A 22,664-nucleotide genomic window follows, 5' to 3' on the forward strand; every position below is an offset into this window, starting at 1 on the left:
CTAGAATTCCAGGCATGTCTCCAGACACTCCCTGTGTTTAACAATTTACCTTTTTTTTGTCTTTTTGAGACAGGGTCTTGCTATGCAGTTCAGGCTGGCCTCGAGCTCACTTTGTAGCCCAGGCTTGTCTTGAACTCGCAAGGATCCTCCTGCCTCAGCCTCCCGATTGCTGGGATTACGGGCATAAGCCATCATGCCTGGTAGTCATCTTTAACAAACTGTTTTTCTTAGCAATTTTTTCTTTTCCAAAGGGAGAGGGAGAGCGTGAGCCCTGGTCTCATGATGCAGTCTCTCTTTGGATACAAAAGATGAAGGGAAGATACAGCCATGGTGGAAACTAGTTATTTGCTGAATGGGCTGACAAACAAGAACAGATTGGGAAGAAAGAGCCTAAAGTCTGCCACCTTCCTTCAAAGGAATTAGTCACCAACATAATGGAGGAATTTTCTTGACAACACTCATGGGTAAAATCATCAAAGATCAGTTGAATCCACAACCTGATGTGGGCTAAAAAAAAGTACTATTAAAAAAAGCCCTAAAAGCTGACACGTGTGAGTCCCTTGAAAGAAGGAAAGACATCTGGTCTCTGGGAGGCCAGGGCTCAGGTCAGAATGTGACCTTCCAAGAGGAGCAGGAATGACCACAGAAGTTTCTAGAAGCTGGTGCTGGGCCTAGAGACAACATGAAGTGAAGGATGGTCAGGGAAGTAGGGCCAGGCGGTCTGGGCACCACAGGACCTGAGAGGACTAGAAGGCTACTGCCAAACACAGAAACAGAAACAGCTCCTGTTATCTGGTCTCCAGGCTTCTCCTCAGTCAGTTACACAGGGACCCCTCCTTGGCTCTAGGCTCTGGTCCTTCTTCCCCAATGCCTCCCACATGGGTGTCCATGTGGGATATACACAGACTGGATACACAACAAACTAAAAGAAAAAGATATAGTGGACAACTATTTTGGGTAAAGCTATACTATTAGGATTCCTTCCAGAATGTTCTTTTCAGGTTCCAAAATGTTCTGGAACCTTCAAATGGCACTGTAAATAACCAAGACAGAGTAGTACATTCCAAGTTTCCCAATCTTTGCTGACACCAAAACTCGCTGATGGGATTAGTATTCTTCCACACACCCACACACTCGGGAAGCTGGTTATAGACTTTTCTTCTAGTAAGCTCGGCACTGACACAGCTCCATGGGATAGGGAAACAAAACCAGACATGGCGTTTGGCTCCCAAACATGTTTCTTCACCCATGAGGAGAATGAGCAATGGCCACCCAAGGTGGGATTGTGTTCTATTTAACGGAGCAGGAACTACAACTCAGCTGCGAGGCCCACAGAATGCCTGGCTTTGTTGTCTTTATTTGCGAAAGGTGGCTGTGGGGTTCTAGAGAACCATGAAGGTTGGTCTCTTTATTTCAAGATGCTGGGCACAACAAACAGAAGACACACAGCCACGTGAGTACCTTGCAGCTTGGCTGGAGACCAGCATGCAGGGGAAACAGCTTCAAAGGGTGAACAGATGCTTGGAAACGCCGGGCATGGTGGCACATGTCAGCCAACCCGGCACTCTGGGAGGCTGAGGCAGGAGGACCACACGTTCAAGCCCACTCTGGACAACTTAGTGACTTAACAAGACCCCGTCGCGATGTAAAAATTTAAAAAATGGGCCACGGATATAATTCAGTGTGAAGGCCCTGGGTTCAACCCACAGTACTGCAAAATAAGTAATAATAATAATAATGATAATAAAATTAATGTAGGTAGAAAGAGGTAGCAGGAAATCAGGGAGGAGGTGGATGGCCACATCCATACTGGACAGGTCAGAGGCGGGGTTTAAGGTTGGTTTACCCCAGAGCATGCCCTCTCCCAGCCCTTCTACAGCTCACAGCACACCCTTTAACTTCCTGATCACCACCCACTCAGTCCAAGCTAGCAGGGCCTTCATTTTACCTCCTGCCCTAGCGTTCTGCCCCCAGCAGGTGCGGCCCTCGGGGATAAGGGGCGTCTTCCTGGCTGCAGGTGGCCCCTCCCTCCCGAGAGCGCAGCCTTCATCAGTGCTGCTATAAATAAACCGCGACTTGGTTCTGGAGAAGCCACCGCTGCTATTTCGGGACTATCTCAGCCGTCTCTGCTTTCACTGGAGGTGGCAGTGAGGGGAGGGCAGTCCAGCCCAGGGAACAGCTTACCAGTCCCAAAGCTCTCCTCTCCGCACAGAGACAGTTTGCTGGCATCCATCAAGTTCCCGAAAAACTTCCAGCCTGTTGGGGTCTCGTACAAAGCAATCTTGCTAGCGCTTGCCACCCTTCAAAGGCAAGAAGCCACAGTCACATGGTGGGGGGACCATGATGGTGGGGGTGGGAGGCTGGCACTGTAACCACGGGTCCGACTCCGCAGAGTTGGGTCTGCGCGCTTCTGAAGGCTAAGAAAGCAAGTGAAAACCAGGGCACAGCAGGCCACTACGTGGACCACGGGAAGGAGGAAAGCAGGAGGAGAACGCAGGAAGCAGCAGCAGGAAAATGTGCCCAGCTGTCTGGGGGTGCTGCAAGCCCCTCCTCCGGTTCAGCCTCCTCTGTAACCATCCTGTGCAGAAGAGCAGGGTCTTGACAACCAGGCAGCATACAGGGAGGGTGCGGGAGGGCAGTGTCTGACAGGGAAAGGGCCAGGGCCAGGGGAGACCATGCCACACAGGCAGGGCGTCAGGGGCCCAGGGTTCAGCCTGCCAGGGGATGAAGCCATGCATTCCAGTCAAGGGTCCCCTCGCCTCGCCTTTCACTTCCCTCTTGAGATCCTTATGCTACCTAAAAGCTTTGCGTGGGCTGAGGACACGGCTCGGTGGCACAGCGCGTGCTTAGCACATGTGAAGCCTGGGTTACATCCCAGCACCAAAATCAAGCGAGTGAATAATTAAAAGGAAAGCTCTGAAGAACACAAGAACAAACCTTTTCCTTTGTACACTGAAAATTACCCAGAAAGTCTCTCCCACAGCTTGCCTGTGACCTGTTTCTTCCTAGCAAACAATTCAGGTCCAGAGGCTAGGGAAATCGAGCCAAGGCTTTCTAAACCTCCCAGTGGGCAAGGGGTCGCTCAGGTGGGCGCCTCCCCTGAACATTGGAACTGAGCTGGCACCAGGCACGTGGGGGCCTCATGGGAGGCCCTCAGGAGGGTGCAAAGCCCGGAGCTGAGGTAGGGCTCTGGGTCCTCTGACCTCTCCACGGTGGGATGCCAAGGTCCTCCAGGTGGAATGCGGAGAGTACACCACCACCACCCGGGTCAGCACCGCTCCTGGCCTCATCCACCACTTTCTCGTTAGCACCAACTACAGCGGCCCAGCCCAGGGTGCTCGGCTCAGCTGGAGCCTGACCCCACTCATGGTCTCCCGCCAAATGGGGCTAAGCACAGCGCTCACCTCATGGGGCTGGCATGAGAACTAAATTAAAACACAATGAATTCAGGGTCCAGGACAAGGTGATGCTCATCAAGGGCTGAGTGTTCAAACAGAGTCTGGACTTTCACTATCCACTCTCCCCACCCTGGAACTTTTCATCTTTTTCTTCCTCCCTCCTTCCCTTCCTCCCTTTTTTTTCTTTCTCTTCCTTCCTTCCCTTTGTGTGTGTCTCTCACTTTCTCTGTTCATTCAGCAAATATGTCCTGGACACATGGCATGTCCCAGTGACACTTTCCCTGTCTGCCCCCTGCATTATGTGTTACTTTTGATTCTTCTGAATGTGTGTTCCTAAGCCAGCTGTACAGAGGTCTCAGACAGACAGACAGACAGACAGACAGACACACACACACACACACACACACACACACACACGAGCTGCGCAGGCTCTAGCTATTTGTTGTCACTGGTTTCTACTGCGTAGACATGGGGTGTAGTGACCTTCCCATCTCATCTACTGGAGATTTCCATGCAGCCTGTGGGTGAATCAGAACCAAAGAGCTGGTGGTACCCAAGCACCCCCGTCCTGGAGAAGCTAGAATCCCTTCCAGCGGCCATGTCCCCCGCCCACACCACAGCCAGAGCAAGGGGGTGCGAGGAAGGGCCCCAGCGCACTCATCCAGTGGCACTCCATCTATCCATTCACTTGGCTTTTAAAGGACACATGGTGCACACACACATGCCACTCTTAGGTGCCAGGCCACAGCGGTCAGGCAACCTGGAGGGTGCCAAGTCACCATCCTCTCTGCAGTACTGCAGGGCGAGGCTATGCACACAGGGTGGAAAGATGGGGTGGAGTGTGGATATTGGGTGCTCTGAGGGTCGCCAGCTGTGTGCCAAACCCCTGCTCCAGAAATGTCTGGCACACTGGGCACCAGAAGCAGTTGTGCTTGGAGGTGGCCAGGGCCAGCAGTGCCAGGGCCCACGAGGACCGGGTAGCCAGGACACACACCTGTCCAGGGCACCGCTGGTAGGCATGCTGCGTGCAAAGCCGCGTACGCCGGTCTGCTGGAAGTACGGAATGCTGAAAATGTTGGCGGCGATGACGGCCACGGAGTCCGAGGGGTTCACGAAGAAGCCATGCTTGCCCAGGATCATGTTGCGGTCCTGGCAGGGGACACGAAGAGGGAGCCTGGTCACCGCACAGCCCCTGCCCAGGGGCTCGGCGCTCCCAGCTCACACGGCTTTCAACCTGGGTTTCGTCCCTAATGGATCTGCATGGTATCGTGGGCCAAGCTGTTCAACAAGGGCATGATGCCCTTCTGAGCCCAAACCTGCTGCCCCCCAGAGCAGCCAACGTCTCAGCTTTCCCGGAAGACAGGGCACACGTGAGCTGCGCTGCCCTGAGGAACAGTGGCAGGTGTCGAGGAAGGCTCCTGGATTCCTGTCCCTTCACCAGGGACCCAAAACACACTGCCATCCTCTCCCTGTGGCAGGAGCAGGACGCCATCACACCGCTCCAGAGGGCAGACAGCAGTAGTACCTGCCACCGCCCTGCAAGTGCGCAGGTCCCATGCAAGACAGGGCGTCTTCAGGATGCAGTGACTTCTAGACCCACAGAGAACAGCAGTAACAACAGAAATAAATTTTGCACTTTCAAATAAACACATACAGAACCCACTCTGCTAGAGACCAGGAAGGGCCCCAAGCTGTATCCGAACACACCTTCTTCTTGCCTTTGCAAGACCACCAGGAAAATAAAAACATTCATTCATAAAGATTTTAACTGTAGAGGAAGATCAAAAGGTTGATTCTTTCAAGTCTTCACATGAGTTATAAAATTAGTTTTATCACTAAGCTAATATGAATGAAGGCATAGGAGATATATTTGGTTTTTTGAGACTAGTTCTCACTATGTAATCCAGCTGGTCCAGAACTCATAGTGAGCCTCTTTCCTCAGCCTCCCAAGTGCTGGGATGACAGGTGTGCACCACCACAACCTTTCCAGAAGCTAAGTGATCAGCCAGCTGCCAGCTGCGGACAGAAAGCTGCCTCAACTCGGGTATCCAGGCTCAGGAGCCCACAAGGCTCCCCAATTCCACGCACCTGGGACCTCACCACCTGCTGCTGTGCAGCTAAACAGTAGGGCCTGACTTCCACAGGAGTGTGGGGCCTGGCAGGTGCAGCCTTCCCCCCGCCCCACCCCTACCCCTCAGACTGAGCGTGGCCGCCCCGAGCTGTACCCACCCCGTCTCCATCAAAGGCAGCGCCAAAATCATGCTCTCCTGACTTCATGGTCTCCACCAGGTCAGCTGCATAGGTAAGGTTGGGGTCAGGGTGGTGGCCGCCGAAGTCCTCCAGGGGGACGCAGTTCACTGCCGAGTTGGCCGGGGCACCCAGCTCCTCGCAGAGGATCCGCTTCACGTAGGGGCCCACAACTGTGCAGAGCACAGGGGAGGGGAACGGGCCGTGAGGGGGTGACAGCGACAGAGGGTTAGGAGACGCCCTCAGAAACACCCAGGAAGAACTCATGGCTCCAGCGGGCAGGGCGAAGCTGAGCATCAGCTGCCCGTGACCCACACAAACCCGGCCTCCTGCTGGCTCACGGTGCAGAGCCTCAACTGCCCTTGGCCTCCCTGTCACAGCTCCAGAGTGGATGCCGCACGCCTGCCCAAAGGTGACCGCAACAGGAACTGCGTGCACCCAGACAGCACCCGCCTGTACCTCCATGCATGGCGTCGATGCGGATCTTCAGCCGGTTTGGGCCAGAAAGCAGCTCTTTCAGTGCGTTGAAATCGAAGATGTTCCTCAGCATGGTGGCATAGGCTTCCACGGAGTCCACGATTTCCACTACGAGGACAGAGAGGTTAGGGGGTGGGCACGACTGTGGAGGGGCTCCACACTCTCCGAGGAGTCTGTGGGCGTGGCCTGAGTTCACAGAGGACAATCCCAGGGCAGCCCAAGGGGACAGGACTGTCTGCGACATCTTAACACCAACTGAGTCCTCAGAGGCAAACACTACTAGTCCCATCTTACGGGGAGGAACCCAAGGTCTGAAAGACGGAGGAAACCTGCCTGCCCCACCCTGCCCTGCCCTGTCCGCCTTGCCCTGCCCATGCATGGGGTTTCCCATCAGGCTGGATAAATTCTGCCTCCCTGCTGAGCATGTTGGCACACACCTGTTATCCCAACACTGGGGAGGCTGAGGCAGGAAGAGGGCTGTGATTTTTGAGGGCAACCATTGTGTACATAAAACAGCCTGACCTGCATAGTGAAACCCTGTCTCAAAACAAAACAAAACAAAACAAAACAAAACAAAACAAAACAAAAAACAAAAACCTAACAAAAAAACCACATAATGGTAAGAAGTCAGATTTTAAAAAGCTTTTTTTAAAAAAAAAGATAAAACAGGATCTCACTGTATTGCCTAGGCTGGCCCTGAGCTCACGAGCTAAAGGAGTCTTCCTGCCTCAGCCTCTCAAGTTAATGGGACTATAGGCACTGTGTCTGGCTCAAAAAACTTTCATGAATTACTTTTTACATGTACTGTTCACGGAGTAAAACAAATGCACGAACTGAGTACTGTTACTGTTTTTGTTACTGAATTTTCAGGGGCTCCACTATTTCTAAGCCAGGAGGAGTTTGGGGAGGTCTCAGTTGGTGTCTCCTGAACCCTAGGCAGCCCTGGAGCTCCCTGAGGGGCCCCCAAGTCTTTGTTAGGTCTTCCCTGTCAGCTCTCAGCGGGTGCAACTGACGTCACAGTAAAGAGGACAGGCACCCCTGGGGTGAGGCCAAGGCACAGTGGATGAGCCCCCAAGCCCCTCCTGTCAGGCACCCCAGCCCTGGCGGTCAGCAGCGAAGCGCTCCCCACTGCTGCCTTGGCGGGGAAGCCTCCGGGGGGCCGGCGCAGGGTCAGTGGATGGGCCTGGCCTCGGGGTGAGGATGGGGCAGGGCAGGATGGGGTGCAGACGTGCCTGTGAAGGGCTTGAACTTGTTCTCCAGGTCGAATTGCTGCTTGCCCAGCACGCTCAGGTCCACCTTCAGGTCAGGACAGATTGCGTACTCCTCGATGGTCTTGCTGATCTGGAAGATCTTATCCGTTATCGCCTCGGGAGCGGGGCCTGGGGACACAACCGTGGATGTGGTCACCGTGGAAACACGGAGGGCCCAGAGCCCAGCTTCCCCCGTGTGGCACAGGGACCCTCAGCACCCTGATGGGGCGGGTATCCTTCGGTCAGGGGAGGGACAGCGCCCCTGCATGGCCATGCAGGTGTGGGAAGCATCTCATAGCTGTGGACCAAGCCAAGACGCCCTCCCCTCTGTGGAGGACAAGCCCCACTGTCCCCCAGCGCCAGGTCACCTGGCTGGAAGCCCTCGACCAGCCGCAGACTCACCTCCGTTAGAGATGTTGAACTTGATCCCAAAGTCCCCGTTGGGCCCCCCTGGGTTGTGGCTGGCCGTCAGGATGATCCCACCGATGGCTTTGATCTTCCTGATGATGCAGGACACAGCCGGGGTGGAGAGGATCCCGTTCTGCCCGATGACCAGGCGACCGATCTAGAGTGAGGGAACTGAGCACACTCAACATCACAAGGCCACCTGACCCCAGAGCCACGGCCCAGCAGGCAGCAGGGACCCAGCACATAGTGAGGAGCACCCACGGTGGGTGATGCAGGGCCCCATGCAGCACCTGCCCTTTGGCCACAGCCACAGAGGCAGGCAGGGGTGGGGCGGCTTGGGCGCTGCAGGGGTCTGATGGGCTCTTCGGGATCCGGTGCAGTGTGCATCTTTTCAAACAGAACTTTTACTTAGCTCAGCCCCTTTCAGTCATAGCTAGAGAAGACATGGGTTTCCACAGTGAAGGGATTCTGCCCGAGGAGGAGGCCTTCATAAAGCCCAGCTCTCATGGAGAGGGGAGAGAGGCAAAGCTGACACCAGGACCAACGCAAAGCCACCTGACACAAGTCCCTCTCCAGTCAAGCTGGGACTTCTGGTGTCCTGGGTCCACCTCCTGGGGTCAGGGGCCCCAGTGACTTCAGGGCCCAAGACAGTACCCAGGATGAGGCTGTGCTGTGACTTTCCCTGCAGTCCTGGCTGACTTTCCTGAATCTCCCACAGGGGGACCCAGCCTGGTGCCTGACTCCCCATGCTGAAATGACAACAATTTACATCTGCTCCAATATGGCCCAAGTCGGACAAGCTCTATCCATTTCTCTGACATCTGTGGAAAAGAAAGGAGTGTTCTATGAAAAAGACCTGGAGCCAAGGGGACGGCCGAGTCCCTTGGGGGGTACTTCTCCGGGGGCTCCGCCCTGCCAGCCTCGACAGCTTCCTGGTGCAGCCCACTACTGAAGCCCTGAAGCAGCCTGTTCCCTTCTTCCCTCTGGGCTCTCGAGGTCTCTCCCTGAACAGCAGCCACCCTGGGTACCTGGCTCCCGCTGGGGCTACAGGCAGGGGCTCCGCAGGCCAAAGGAGCCACAGCTGCGGCAGTGTCCATGCCAACAGCTGTCTCGGAACTGCCCAATGCCCTCTGCACCTGGGCCACCTTCCGTCCCTTTTCACCACTGATCCGCCCAAGCCCAGAGACATTGAGGCCCAGAGCCTGACAACATGGTGACACACGCTGACAGGACGGGCCAGGCAGACAAGATGCTCACATGGTCACGGACAGCACGAGACTTTCAGCCTACAGTGGGACAGGGATGCCGGAAGGATCCAGGAAAGGGAGGGCGGGGCGTCCCACAGCTGCTGGGCAGGGCAGGGCTTGCACACCCAGCTCCCCATCCTCACCTTGGCTTCTGCATGGAAGCAGTGCAAGCCAAGTGGACAGAGGCTAAGCTCCACCCAGGCCCCTCCACTCCAGCGTCCTCACAGCAGGGTCTGCAGGTACAAGGTCACCGCTGGGAGACCAAGGCGGGGACAGCAAGGGGACATGTGCCTCGAAGCCAATGAAGGCACCAAGGGCCCCTCAGGGCCTGTGACTCCCCGGATGGCACAGCTACTTCCCCACTTTTCCAGCTGAACACACCCTGCCCTGCCCATCCACCCGCTCAGCCTTGGAATTCCCTGGGCATCTGACCTGGAAACCCAACTCCTCAGTCAAACCCCAAGACCCAAACACAAGACCTGGCAGATACCTGTGCACCCCTGCTCCAGCCGGCCTTGTTCATAACAACCCAAGGCCCCTTTGCCAGATGGTGGACAGTTCAATAAATGTCCAGCTTGTACACGAGGGAATATTACTCAGCCTTTAAAATGAAGATCAGACTTGAAAGAGTCACAAAGTACATGGGGAAGTGAAGAAGTAGAGATAAAGGAGGGAAAAAAAAACCGGTCTGCACATGGCCTGGGCAAAGGCAGGGACATCACACAGAGACAAATGCCATGGGGTGAGGAGTCTAAAGTGGTCAAAAGCAGAGAAACGGTGACAGGGGAGGGGTGCCTAGGCTGGGGAAGTCCCAGCTCCTGGGGTGTGGAGCTCCAGTTTGGCCAAATGAGAAAGTTCTGCACATCTGTTGCATAACCACGTGCATGTAACACAACTGCACACTTCAACACAATTGAGACACTTCCACTACAGTTTTTAAAATCCAGCCACCGAATTCAAAGTTGATACTTCTCTTTCAGACCCAGGTGTGACCAGAAGGCCGCACACAGGATCAGTCAGAGAAGGGAACTGAACTCGGAGCCGTGTTGATTTTCTACGAGGAGTCTTGAAAACATTACGCCAATGAAGTAACAGAAAAAGGGCAAATATTGGCCGGGAACCATGGTACACAACTGTAATCCCAGCTACCCAGGAGGCTGAGGGCCAGGCAGACGATCCCAACTTTTGAGGCCTACCTGGACAACCTAGGGAGACACTGTCTCAAAAAATAAGGACTTGGGGCTGCAAGATAGCTGGTGGCAGGTGTGAGCCCTGGATTCAATCCCCTCTCCCACAAAAAAGGGATGACTCTCCTGACAAGGAGCACCTAGCAAATTCACAGGGACAGAAAGTAGCAGTTGGTTCCAGGCTGAAGGTGGGGAACAGGAGCTGTCCCTGTCTAGGAGGATGACAAAGTTCAGTGGCAGACAGGGCGAGGGCCGCGCACCACCACAGAGTTCACCAAGGCCCTGGATGAGTACAGCACGAGGCTGAAATGTTCAGCCCAATGCCACGTGCAGGGCATCCTCTCTGGCCCAGCCCAGGCCCCGGGGCCTCACCTATTTCCCTGCCCTCCTAAACCTCTGCCTGGGGACTCAAACCTGCCACCAGCTTGGCAGTAACTGCAGCCGGACACTTGTGAGGGTGCAGCCAGCACATGCCAGGCAAGTGCTTTACCTGCAAGCTACCTCCCCAGCCCAGACGATTACTGCTCATTACTTATCTGGAGGCCGAGGCTGGCCTTAAACCTGTGATCCTCCTGACTCAGCCTGCTGGGGCTGGGATTATAGGCCTGCACCCTTGCACCCAGCTAGAGAGACTTCCATCAAGGCTAACTACAGTCTGTACGCCTTAAAGGCACCAGGTTAAAGTGTACTAAAGGAGGAAACAAAATGGCCTCCGTTCAGTCCAGTAGCCTCAAGAGAAAGGAGCACCATCTTGCAAAACTGGTGTGGACGCTCATCCTGCCTCCGGAGTCCTCCCTGCGGTCCCACCCGCAGCCAGAACAGTGTGAAAACGACCAATAAAAGCACAAAGCAAACCTTGCAGACCCTCGCAGGCTTCACCACAGTGCGGAGCCCACCACCCCACTAACTGTGAAGGAGCCTGTCTGGCCAGCACAATGCTTCCTGTGCAATGCTATTTTTAATAAGGAATGCCCTTGAAAAGACTGGAAAATACCGCCCGGGCGGCCATAGCTACCAAACACGGCTCCCGGATTCAGCCAGTTACTGCCTGGATGCATTATTTAGCACGGCTGCAGATAGTAAATCTGGGAAAGCCGTGGGCCGGCCTGAATTACACATTCCGCCCACCTCGCCTACATCCTTCAGCCCAGCACAGAAATGAAATGAAGCCAAATCTATCACAGCCGAGGGGACAGTGTACCAGAGCCCCGCCACAGTGCAGATATATGCGTAGAAATAATGTCCCCTCCGTCCCTTTCCAAAGATTAAAAGCATCTTAATACCATTCCCCGTGCGGCTCTCCTCAAAGAAGAAATTTACGACATGTCACATTTTATCTTAAAAATGTGTGTGCTTCATAATAATTTCATATCTGAGGGCTTTATCAGCAACTTCTATGCCAGAGACATTCGGATGCTAAAACTGGGATCTAGGAGGCCTCACCTGATAAACAGCAGGACGGACAGACACTTTCTTTTACTTTCACTTCATGGGGTTGTTTGTTTTGTTTTTCCTTTTTCATTTGGTTTTTGTAAACATACATATGGCTTGGCACAGGAATAAAACAGACTGAAAGCAAACACCCGACACAGTCTTGCCAGGCTGAATTTCATGACCTCAAAGCTGGAATTTCCTCCAGAAAAGAACGTGACAGATGACAGACAGAGCGGACGCACGCGGGGACTGAAGCGAGATCCAAAACTCTGCAAGTCACCGCGACTGCCCCCACAGAAGTCCGCAGAGGGAAAGCAGCAGCACCCGACATCCCGACATCCCGGGAAGGCTGCACCTCTGCACAGTCCCTGGGGTGCTTTGTTCAGTCCTCCAGCACTGTTCGTGAGCTGCAGTGCCCCTTCAGGGCAGCTCACAGGAGTCACCACCTCCACTCACACAGGCTCCTCACATGAGCTCCACTGCGTTCGGGGTCATCACAGACAGCCCACTGCCACCATAACTTAGGAGGTCATGCTTCACTCTTTGACTCTCCTAGCACTGCTGCCTGACTCCAGAGCTCTGCACGAGAGCAGGCCTGCCTGGGTCTTCCTGTCTCACAAGTGACGGCGTTTCAGCAAGGAAGCTTGGCAACAGCACCACGAACCCCCACCCCACTCACAGCAGCCCACCGCACAGGCCAGGTGCCCTGCACAGTATGGAAAGACAAAAGCTTAATGTCAGGACTCGCTTTTAAAAACCCTCAGAAGCCTGTCATCCTAGCACCCAGGAGGCTGAAGCAGAAAGATGGCTGCAAATTCGAGACCAGCCTGGGCTACAAAGTGAGCTCAGGGACAACTTGAACTGCATATCGAAACCTTGTCTCAAAAAGACAAAAAATAAGTAAAAAGCCTCAGGGCATCAAGAGATAGAGCATAACAACCACACCCTGATGCCAAAGTGACTCCCACAAGTCCAGAGTTGTTTCTGACACTGCCTCAGAAGTCACCATAAGGGGTAAGCAGACGTCAGCAGCCCCAATGCACACGCCCCGCACACATCTGCACGCTTCTGCAAAGCAGGGGGCTACGGAGGTAGCCAGAGGCAAAGATACTCATCCGGTACCAACCCCATTGGCGGCAGCCATCTGCACTATGGTTTCCACGGCCGATTTATTGAAATAGCGCCCATCTCCGCCGACCACGAGGGACGAGCCCTGGCGATCTTTCAGGTCTATGGAGTAGAATATGCTCTGCACGAAGTTCTCCAGGTAGCATGGCTTCTCCTCAAAATGGTAGGTTTTCTTCCGGAGCCCACTGGTTCCGGGTTTCTGGTCGTGGTAGGGGGCAGTGGCAAACGTCAGCAGTGGGAGGGGACCCTCCTCCACCTTCCTGTAGGCCCCAGAAATCCATTCTTCAAAGTCACTCATGGTGCATGCCCAACACGGCCCGGCCCCAATTGTCCGTCCAGCCTGCAGCTGCAGCTACATAGAGGTCTGGCCGGGCACTGTGCTTATGAGAAAGATCAGCTAATTCCTTACGCTGGGACAGTGGCACCGCAGGCCACACGCTCACCAGTACCCAGACACGAAGCAGGTCCTGCAAACTGCCCAGAGCAGAAGGCTTCTACCCACATAACCGGGCCACTGTCCTGTGGCAGCTTCCGCCCTGCTCCTGTCAGGGCAGAGGTGGCCCTAGAGCTGCACCCTGCGGGCCCAGACAAACTCCAGACAGCTGTCAGGCTCCACCCACCCAGGCAGAGGAGAAGCCAAGACGCGCAGGGTCCTGCACAAGACACCTGGTGTGGAGGGGCGAGCTGCTCCCATCAGCCTTGAACCAGGGCCCTGAACACTCCCGACCAGGGTGGCCCTGCGCCACCACCACCACCCCAGCCTTGCAGCAAGTGAAAGGTCAGTCTTAAAATGGAAGAGGAGAGCTCAGTTACTCGGTTTCCTCTGTCACTCTTGTTTGGATGCCCAAGGGGTTTTTGCCTCCCACATGCAACCCAGAGCCGGGGAAAACATTGCCATCCAACCCAACAGATTTCCTCACTGGCCACCAAGAACTGAACAGAAGAGTATTCAGTTCCAGAAAAAGATTCCTATAGATATGTCCTAAAAAGCAAGCACAGTAAAAGCCAGGTGTGCTGGTGCAGGCCTGTAATCCCAGCACTCTGGGAGGCTGAAGTAGGAGGACCACACGTTTGAGCCCAGTCTGAACAACTCACTGACTTAACAAAAGCCCGTCTGCAAGTAAAAAATAAAAATGGGCTGGGGATCAGCTCAAGGCTAAGGCTCTAGGCTCAAACTCCAGTACTGGAAAAAATAAAAATCCAGATATCTGACATTTGATGTAGTTTACTGAATATTGAAAATCTATATAATAAAAATACCTTGAAATAGCTGACAGTTGGTCATTCCTTCAAATTAATGCTAAAGTAAGGATAGAATGCACCAAATCCTTGAAAACTGTACACAGGAAAGGGGGAAATACACAGTCTCCCAAGTGCACAAGGTTGATCAAGTTTTTAGGACAATACTCTGAACACAACATGAACTTTAAAATATTTTCAGTTTTAAAACTTGACTTTTCAGTAGACATTTGCAGAGAGGCAGTTTAGCTTTTGCACGAGAAGCACTCCGAATATTTAAAACTATCTTACTCAGATAAATTGAACCAGTCCAGTGTGACCTGGGGTATTCCTCCTGACCCAGAGCAGCCAAGTGGGGTGCGCCAGAGCAACCAAGTGGGGTGCACTTAGTAGTGTGGGAGAAGGCTGGGCATGTATGGTGGGGCTCAAGGCTTCCACCTTCCCTTGCTGAGTTTCCCCCTTAGCTGTGCAGCAAAGTCTGGCACGGATGGCTCTGGGGCCACCGCCCACCCTCTCCAGGCAGCAGCATCCCAGTGTCCTGAAACCTCAGGCTGCAGGCAGGTGGCCCTGCCGAGGTGCTGGGCAGCCCAGACAGCAGGACAATTCTTATTAGAAACCCAAACTACAAATACAGGGCAAAATAAAAGCGATTAACAGGAAATGAGGGATGGATCTTTTGCAAAAGGGAAGGAACTGAGAGACGGGTGAAGGAAGGAGGTCTGTACCTGGATTCTACCTATCGGCACTGATGGGGAAATCACTCTCCAGGCCCAGCTGTCACATAGAGAACCAGGTGGCCAGAACCGCTGCTTCATTCAGCTCACGTGAGGGCTTGAGATTAGTTTTGTTAAGTAAAATTCCTTGGAAGTTAATGTTAAAAGCAAGGTTTATGTTATTCTTGGAGACGTACCCACTGTGTGTGAACCTTTTACAGATGGATTTTTTTAAATTCCCATATATTAAGCTCCATACCAAGGTTCTCTGGTTCCAAACTGGCTTGCAGTCGAGGCTGACTGTGTGTCTTGGCATAGACATTATGAGATGCAGACAAATAAAACATTATTCCAAAAATCTCTTCATTACAATAACCGAGCAGCCAGCCACAGAACCAGAAGCTTCTCCATGAGCTTTCGGAACCCCAGGGCAGATTCAGAGGTCTGGGCACCCGGGTGCACCAACTCCCAGCTTCTCTGCCTCCCAACACCCCCAATCCTGCACACTCTGCCGCCCCCATGACACGTCTGAGCCAGGAGAGGGTCCCTGGGATCAACTTTGCAGGCCAGGGCCAGCGCCTGTCAAAGGCAAAGGGAACCCTCAGGATGTAGCCCTTGCCCCAGAAATGCATCTGTCCCCAACATGAGCCCAGGCCCATCTGAAACAGTATGGGAGCAGCCGTGCTAGGCCACCATGATGTGCAGGGAGGGAAGAGACATTAAGGACATTAAACCGTCCCAGCGCCGCCAGCCAGTGCAACTGCTGCTATTCAGAAAGCCACTCATCTCCAGCTCTGGAAAAAGTTGGATTGCATCTCCCAAGCCGCTACCGTCCAGCCTAATGAGACCACCTGTGCTGTGGCATTGCTTCAGGATGGCACGGAGGCATCAGAACCACGGAGTGGACAAGGACTGTCACACGGGATGGGCACAACGAGTCTCACAGTAGCAGAGTGACAGAGCCCTTCACTCCCGAGTAGAAGCCCACGGCACTTGTAGCTGTGTCCCAGCTACAATCAGAGGGTCCAGCAGACCCCATCCACGGGCCCAGCCCTGCAGTGGCTTTGGCCAGGCTGGGCCCCAGAGTGGGGATGGCCACTCATGACTCCACTGGCAAAGACTAAACACGCAGTGAGAGCAAGCCCCAACCAGGAGCTCGGAGAGTGGTCAGCACCCGAGTCAAGAACCAGGATAAAGAGTGCTCACAGCTGAGACCCAAAGCAGCTGTGCCCCAGAGGCTGAGGCAGGGTCACCACCAGATGGTTGAGGCCATGCTGGGCTGCACAGGGAACTCAAAGCCAGCCTGGACTACAGGAAAAACTGTCTCAACCTCAGTAACACAAATGCGGCCGGGGCGGCACCCTGACCAAGGGCTTTAACCAAACTAAGCTATAAGCAGGGCAAAGTCTCACCCGACACTGCTGATACAGCATAAAAATACACCCACGGTCCTTAGCTTCTCCATCCCATGCAGAACCCACACAGATGAGCCACGCACACTGATGCACATCTGTAACACCTGCACCAAGGAGGCTGAGGCAGGAGCACCTCGATTTCAAGGCCAGTGGGGGCACTGTGGGATCCTGCCTCAGAAGGAAACAAGCCAGAAGCTGCAGAGGCAGGAGGTATAGGTGGGGCTACCACAGCACACCCTGCAGAGCCCCTGCGGCCACAGAGCAAGTCTGCACTAGAATCTGAACACCCAGAGCTCTGCTTGTCAGACAAAGAATTTTAAAAGAAGATAAAAATTTGTAAGTTTGAAATGTTCACCAGAACTTGACGAGATGAGTCTGCAAATAAAATCACACATAACACCCAACCTGCACTGACAGTTCACCATCAGCAGAGGGAGCTGTAGGGACACAAGGCATCAGGCCCTGTGACACCTGCCTGCAGGCCAGCCTGGTTACAGCTCTCCCGGCACCCACTGGGGTCTGGTGGGAGACTCGCTGCCACCCACATCTCCTCACGATGTTGCCCAGATGGGCGAGGAGAGGAAGCAAAAGTCCCTCCCCTTCCACGTGGAAGAAGAGACAATTGAGTCAAAAAATCATTAAAAACGGCCTTTGTATACCACGTGCTTACGTCCCAATGCCACCTCCCAGCCCAGGGACAGGCAGAGCTTAGCAATTGTTTCTGACGTGACGCGCAGGACGATGACCGGGGCTCATTGGTGAAGCCATCTGCCACCTGACTGAGGCAAACAGTAGCACAGGGTTCGCAAAAATCTTGAGCTGCAGCGATGATTTCCTCTTTGGAGCACCATGAAGGAAGCTGTCGTTTAAATAAATGCTCACGGGGGAGGACAGAGGAATCCCAGGTGCTGAGCAGTAAGATGCCTCAGTCCAAGAGGCCCAAGCCCAAGGCGTCTCACACACAGAAACGGTCAGTGTTTGTTGGGGAGGAACTGTGACCACCACGCACTGTGCACACATACCTGGCTGTCACCGTGTACCGGTAAACACGTGAACCTATATGAATCGAGTTTTTTTTAATACAAGGGAAAAGGTCCAGCTAGAGACCTGCTTCCCTTTTCAAGCATCCGTGGTGGTCCGTGTCCCTCTCGTGGTGAGAAACGGAACAGCACACAGGGTGAGGGCCCAGCTGACCAGCTCCCCCACCCTCTGCCTCCAGTACCAACTCGAATGACCCAGGGTGCACCTCACCCCAACCTTTCTGGCAGGCGGTGCACAACTCTGCAGATCCTTAAAGTGTGAAGGAGTCCTGGGCTTTCAGGAGGAGGCAGGAGTAGTAACACTTGGGTCCTCCCCATCTCGGGTCGAAGGTCTTTTCCACTGACTCAGGCGGGAACTCGGGCACCCAGCTGGAAAGGAAGCCAAAGACAGTGGCCACAAAGAGCGGACACCCCTTGCCATGGGCCTCTGTGACCCCAGCTGCTGCTGTGGGACTCCCTGTCAGGTACTGAAGGGCGATCTTGCAAGGGCTCTGGCACAAACTCACAAACCTGCACAGCAACCTGTAAGACCCACACTGCAATTTAGCGCTTGTCTCAGAGATGAAGCCTCTGGGGGGAAAACCCCAGCCACCACGCTGAGCTGTAAAAACCTCGGGTTCTGTGAATTCTTTTGCCCATGGTCAACTGTGGCCAAAAACAACTAAGTAGAAAATGGCAGAAAAACTACTCCATAGTTTTTTAAAATGGCAAAAGAGGCGAGGGTGGGAATTTTCAGCAGTGAGGCCCCTTGCTTGGCCCAGGGCATATATGACAGCAGAGGCAGGGGACAGGAAGAAGTGGACCCCACAGGGAAAGTCGGGAGTCTCCGGGCAGGGCTCCAACCATGGCTTATTAAAAATGTCCACTGCAGGTAACCAGCACAGTGGAAATCGAGGTTGGAATCCCACCTGAATGCCTTTCAGTTCAGTGGTGACTATGAGCACGACTCTGAACATCTCTTTCCCCACCGGTAAAACAGGGACTCAGCACGAGCCACACACCTGGGCAGAGCTGGGAAGAACCTAATCCTGGGGACCAGTGATGGTGACCTTCGGAAACAGGACCTTGCAGACAGAACCGGGTCAAGAGGAGGCCCAGCCAGGACCTGGCAGGCCCTGACCCACAGCCAGCATCTCAGGAAGGAGAGGGAGTCTTGAGGACAGGGACACACAGGAAGACACAGGCCGAGATGGAAGTCATGCACCATCGCAGAGTGGCGGTGAGGACCCCGGCAGAGGTAGGGACCCATCCTTCCCTGGAGCCGCTGAAGGACACAGTGTGACCTGGCAGGGTGAGGGACAGGGGCTCTGGTGTGAACCCCAGTGTGGTTCTGTCGTGGCCCTGCACACGAACATGACAGGCCCTCACACATGGATAAAGACAAGCCCACCACCAGGGACAGCCCTGAGGATGTTCACCAAGTCTCCGAGCACTTCCCTTCCCTGTGCCTATCCAGAGACCCCTCGTAAGCTGGGTAGAAGATGCTGAGGGGGCATGCACAAGAAGGAGCTTGCATGCGTGGGAGTGGGGGGTGATTAGCACAGCCATCACTGAAAATGGAACCAACTCCAACCCAGCAATCCCATTAGTGGGTTCGAGCCACAGGAAAAGACAGGGTACCACACCCTCAGGGTCACCACAGCACTCCTCACGGTAACCAAGGGTGTGGCTCGCCCTGGAGGTCTGACCTCCAGAGCGCAGGGCTGCCTGGCAGCTGAAGGGCTCTGGGGAGACCACGTCACCTGTGGACAGATCCGTGGGTGAGCCCTCATTTAACGGCACTGATGGGGAAGTGAGGGTTACAGGAAGGGCCTGGTCAAAGGGACTAGGTCGTTGGGGGGAGGTGATCCTGGGGACTGTCTGGTCCCCAGCCGCTTCCTCTCCAGTTCTCTGTTTCTGGCTGCCATGAGGCAAAGCAGCCCTAACCCGCCACACACACCGTCTGCCATGATCTCTCTGCCTCCCCACCAGTCCAGAAAGGACACAGACCATGGACTGAAGCCTCCAAAGCTGTGAGCCAGAACAAACCTCCCCTCCTGTCAGTTCTTATTCTCAGGTATTTGGTCAGGGACATACTTTCCTCTCAAGGTTAAAAGGTGGCCTCTCCTACCCACCAAAGTCATGGTCACTCAGAACACATTCTTACACTCCTGCTGGTGTAAGCGTCTTTGACTCAGTTAAAGACAATATTCACATGAGGTGGTCTCTGAATCCAGCGGTCACAAGAGAAGGTCATGGGGAGTCATAAGGAGAGGCCGGGGTTCCCCAGATGCAAGCCAAGGCCCAGCTGGAGCCACCACAGTGGGAGAGCAGTAAGGAAGGACCCGCCCACTAACAGCAGGATGCCAACACCTTGATTTGTACTTCCAGTCTCCAGGGGAATGAGACAGGAAATCTCTGTGGTCCAAACCCCAAGGCCATGGTTGGTCTTGTTCCTCACCAGACTCCCAGCCCCACTGCAGTGACAACCCTTGGAAAATGAACAGATCCCTGCAGGCCGTCAGTGACCTCAGCATACATTCTCACAGCTTCCACGATGCAGGTAACCACTGGCCTGGCCAGGAACCTTCAACCTGGGTCTCTTCAAGTCCACCCAGACCTCCTGAGTCAGGTTCAGGACCCTAACACAGGCAGGCCTCCAATCTGGGGCCGTGGGGACTGCGACCCTCTGCCCAGCTGGGGAAACCCCAGGACACTGTGGACAACTGCAGACATAGACAACCCTGCCCTGGGCGACCTCCTTTGTCTCCCTCTGCTTTCCCAAGGCCCTGTGGATTGAATAATCATAAAATTGCTTCACAGACTGGTCCATCCTCGCATGGCTCTCTCAGGACGTCCTCACAGCTTCCTTCCAAGACTACAGGCAGTGCAGTGCTGGTGATGTGATCCGTGTGCAAGGCTCCTGCTCACAGATAGGGACACCTCTGTCTTCTGGCCACAGGTCCAGCTGGAGTGTCTCACTTTCACACCACATACCGATCTCACCCCAAGAGCCACTCCTCGAGTCACACTCTTTACCTGCTGTTTCATCTGAGACTTTCTTCCAACCACACTTTGTAGAGCACTGTTCACAGGTTCCATAGAGGCCCCGAATCCGAAGTTTCATTAATCAACCAAAGGCCACTCGCCATCCCCACCCCGTCACTGTGCCAGCTTTTCTGTCCTCTCCAAAACGGTGGGACCATCTCTGAGCGTCCACGTGGACACAGCCGGATGCCTGGGTTTCCGGTATAAGTGGTTTCAGGATGTCAGGATCCTTCCGCAGCCAGGGCCTCATGTCCAACCACATGGTCTGCTGGCAGCTGGACAAGCTTGTCCCATGGTGCTCAGCTCCCCAGAGCCTGACTGAAGCACGTGTTGCTGGTCATCAAAAGGGATGGGAATGGTGTCCCCAACCATGACAGCAGCCCACTGGAGGACCATGAAAGGAAGAGTGTCCCTGGGCACAAGCCATCGAAGAGCCTGTCTAGCTGGCCAGTGCCTGAAGGGTGTGACAAACGGCGACACAGTCAAGCACTCACACCAGGGTGGATTCATCTCCATCCACTTGATCTCCTCCTCCAGAACCACCACCTAGGGAAGCGGCCAATTTATTCCAGCAGTGCTGACAGCACACTAACTCTTCAGGGAACCGTCCGCCCTGGCTGTGGCACTTCCTCTGAAGGTCTTCAGTCGTAACGAATGCTACCCTCCGGGAGCAGAGCTGAGCTCCGGAAAGAGGCAAAAATTGGTCGGAGTCGTGTCTCACGAATAAAGTGGGCGATCAAATCTTGTTACACCGTTTTAGGTGAAAAATGAAGCATGACTATAAAATAATGTGACTGCCTTCCCTAGGTGACCCATAAAACGACAAGCTGAGAAATGTTTCCCGAGGCGGCGTCTCAAACGCTGGAGGGAGCATCCAGTTCCCTACGAAGCAACTGCCAGGTCTAGGACTCACTGGGATGCGTGTGCTCAAACAAAAATCTGATTGCTTACACTCGGCAAAGTGCAAATGCTCCTCTCCTCAGGCATCTCTCCTCTCACTGTCAGACAGCCTGGGCTGCTCTGGACAGGGAAGCTGATGACAAGAAGAGACTGGTTCCTGCAGGACACCACTGCTGGTCATCCTGCCCCTGCCACACCCACATGCACACCCACACACGCACACATTCCCTGTGCCAGGCCAGCCCTGAGCTCCCACAGACGACTCCCTATCCCTGAGTGTTAATTCTCCTAACACCTGTTGGTGACTGTCTTGTTTTGGGTTTTTTTGTTTAATTTGGTACCGGAAATCGAACACAGGACTTTGTGCTTGTCACTGTATTTTTCATGTGTCCCTCTTCAATGGAAGCTCTGTGATAATGAGGTCATCATCGACTTTGTCTCAAAAAGTGTGGCATTGCTGTCATCTGGGTCAGGAGTGTCCCTAAGACCCCTTAACAAAAGGTCCTCAGCATGGTGCTACTGGGAGGTGGGGGGTCCCTTAGGTCATCACTGGTGTGACCTTAAAGGGGACTTGCCCCGTCTCTTTGCTTCCTGTATGGCTGAGATCTAGTGTTCCCTCGAAGCCTCAGTGTCCAGAGTGGGATTCCGGAAGATGGCTGCACGGGCCCACAGATGGATTCAGAGCTGCGAGTGCTGTTCGGAGATAACGCCCAATGGGAAGACTTGGTCACTGGGGTCACGACCTGGAAGGGTAGCCCTCTCTCCTCACATCTCAGGCCCCTGCTTCCTGGTCTCCATGAGATGGACAGCTGTCATCTGCTGGCCCTTGCATCACACCGTTCCTGCCTGGATGCCTGGAGCCCCAGACCATGGACTGAAACCATGAGCCCAAGGTAACCTCTCCCTGTTCCAGTGATCTGCCCACCTCACATCCCCGGGCGGCTGGGCCTGTGGGTCTGCCCCAGCAGCAGTCCAAAGTGACCAGGACATATCCATGCTTGTGACAGCAGTGGTTTCACTATGGCCCATGTCCCCACCATGATCTGCCACCCTGCCACAGGCCAAGGACAGCAGGTCTACGTGACCACTGAGTGCAGCCGTGGACACCATATGCCAACACCCACCATTCTTTTTATGACGGCTCAGGGCCTTGTTATAACATGGAGAAGCAGACATACAGACAAGAATTCATGGCTCTTGACAAAAACTCTTTTGACTCTTGGGCTTTCCCACTTGATGCCCAAACCTGGGCACACAGTCCATGAAAAACCCACCTGGTGACTCTACAGAGACCTAACGTGGACTAATCCCTGCTCAAAACTGAAAGAGTCTGGGAGGCCATGGGGACCGACTGCTAACAGGGCCATGGGACCCGTGGTATAAAGTCAGCTGGTGCTGGTGGCTTAGCTCTGAAGTGCTAACAAATACTGCTGGGCGCAGACGCAGGCACCCATAGGCCCAGTCACCCGGGCATGGAAGGCAGGCAGACCATGTCAGCCTAGGAACTCGGGGCTGGCTGGGCAACATCTGCTCTGACACCCACCAAAAGTATTG

The 22,664-nt window shown here is 54.2% G+C and overlaps 1 protein-coding gene across 2 annotated transcripts in view; it reads right to left on the reverse strand.

The window, feature by feature from the left end:
• The window catches only part of Pgm1 (phosphoglucomutase 1), a 44,557-nt gene that overhangs the window by 9,298 nt on the left and 12,595 nt on the right, over positions 1 to 22,664 (reverse strand). Inside the window, exons 1-7 of one of the 2 annotated variants that reach the window (XM_003478830.5) lie at positions 12,775 to 13,318; positions 7,775 to 7,937; positions 7,355 to 7,501; positions 6,105 to 6,230; positions 5,628 to 5,818; positions 4,393 to 4,547; positions 2,185 to 2,300 (exon numbers count right to left, since the gene is read on the reverse strand). In XM_003478830.5, coding sequence (XP_003478878.1) covers positions 2,185 to 2,300; positions 4,393 to 4,547; positions 5,628 to 5,818; positions 6,105 to 6,230; positions 7,355 to 7,501; positions 7,775 to 7,937; positions 12,775 to 13,074 — 1,198 coding nt within the window. In that variant the 5' untranslated portion in view covers positions 13,075 to 13,318. Of the gene's footprint in view, positions 1 to 2,184; positions 2,301 to 4,392; positions 4,548 to 5,627; positions 5,819 to 6,104; positions 6,231 to 7,354; positions 7,502 to 7,774; positions 7,938 to 12,774; positions 13,319 to 22,664 lie in introns of those variants that run through there. The other variant, XM_063259407.1, reaches the window with a different exon arrangement.

The sequence above is a fragment of the Cavia porcellus genome, unplaced genomic scaffold (assembly GCF_034190915.1).
Source record: "Cavia porcellus strain 051 isolate PalLab524CR breed Dunkin Hartley unplaced genomic scaffold, mCavPor4.1 scaffold_1, whole genome shotgun sequence".
In the NCBI taxonomy this organism is placed as follows: Eukaryota; Metazoa; Chordata; class Mammalia; order Rodentia; family Caviidae; genus Cavia; species Cavia porcellus.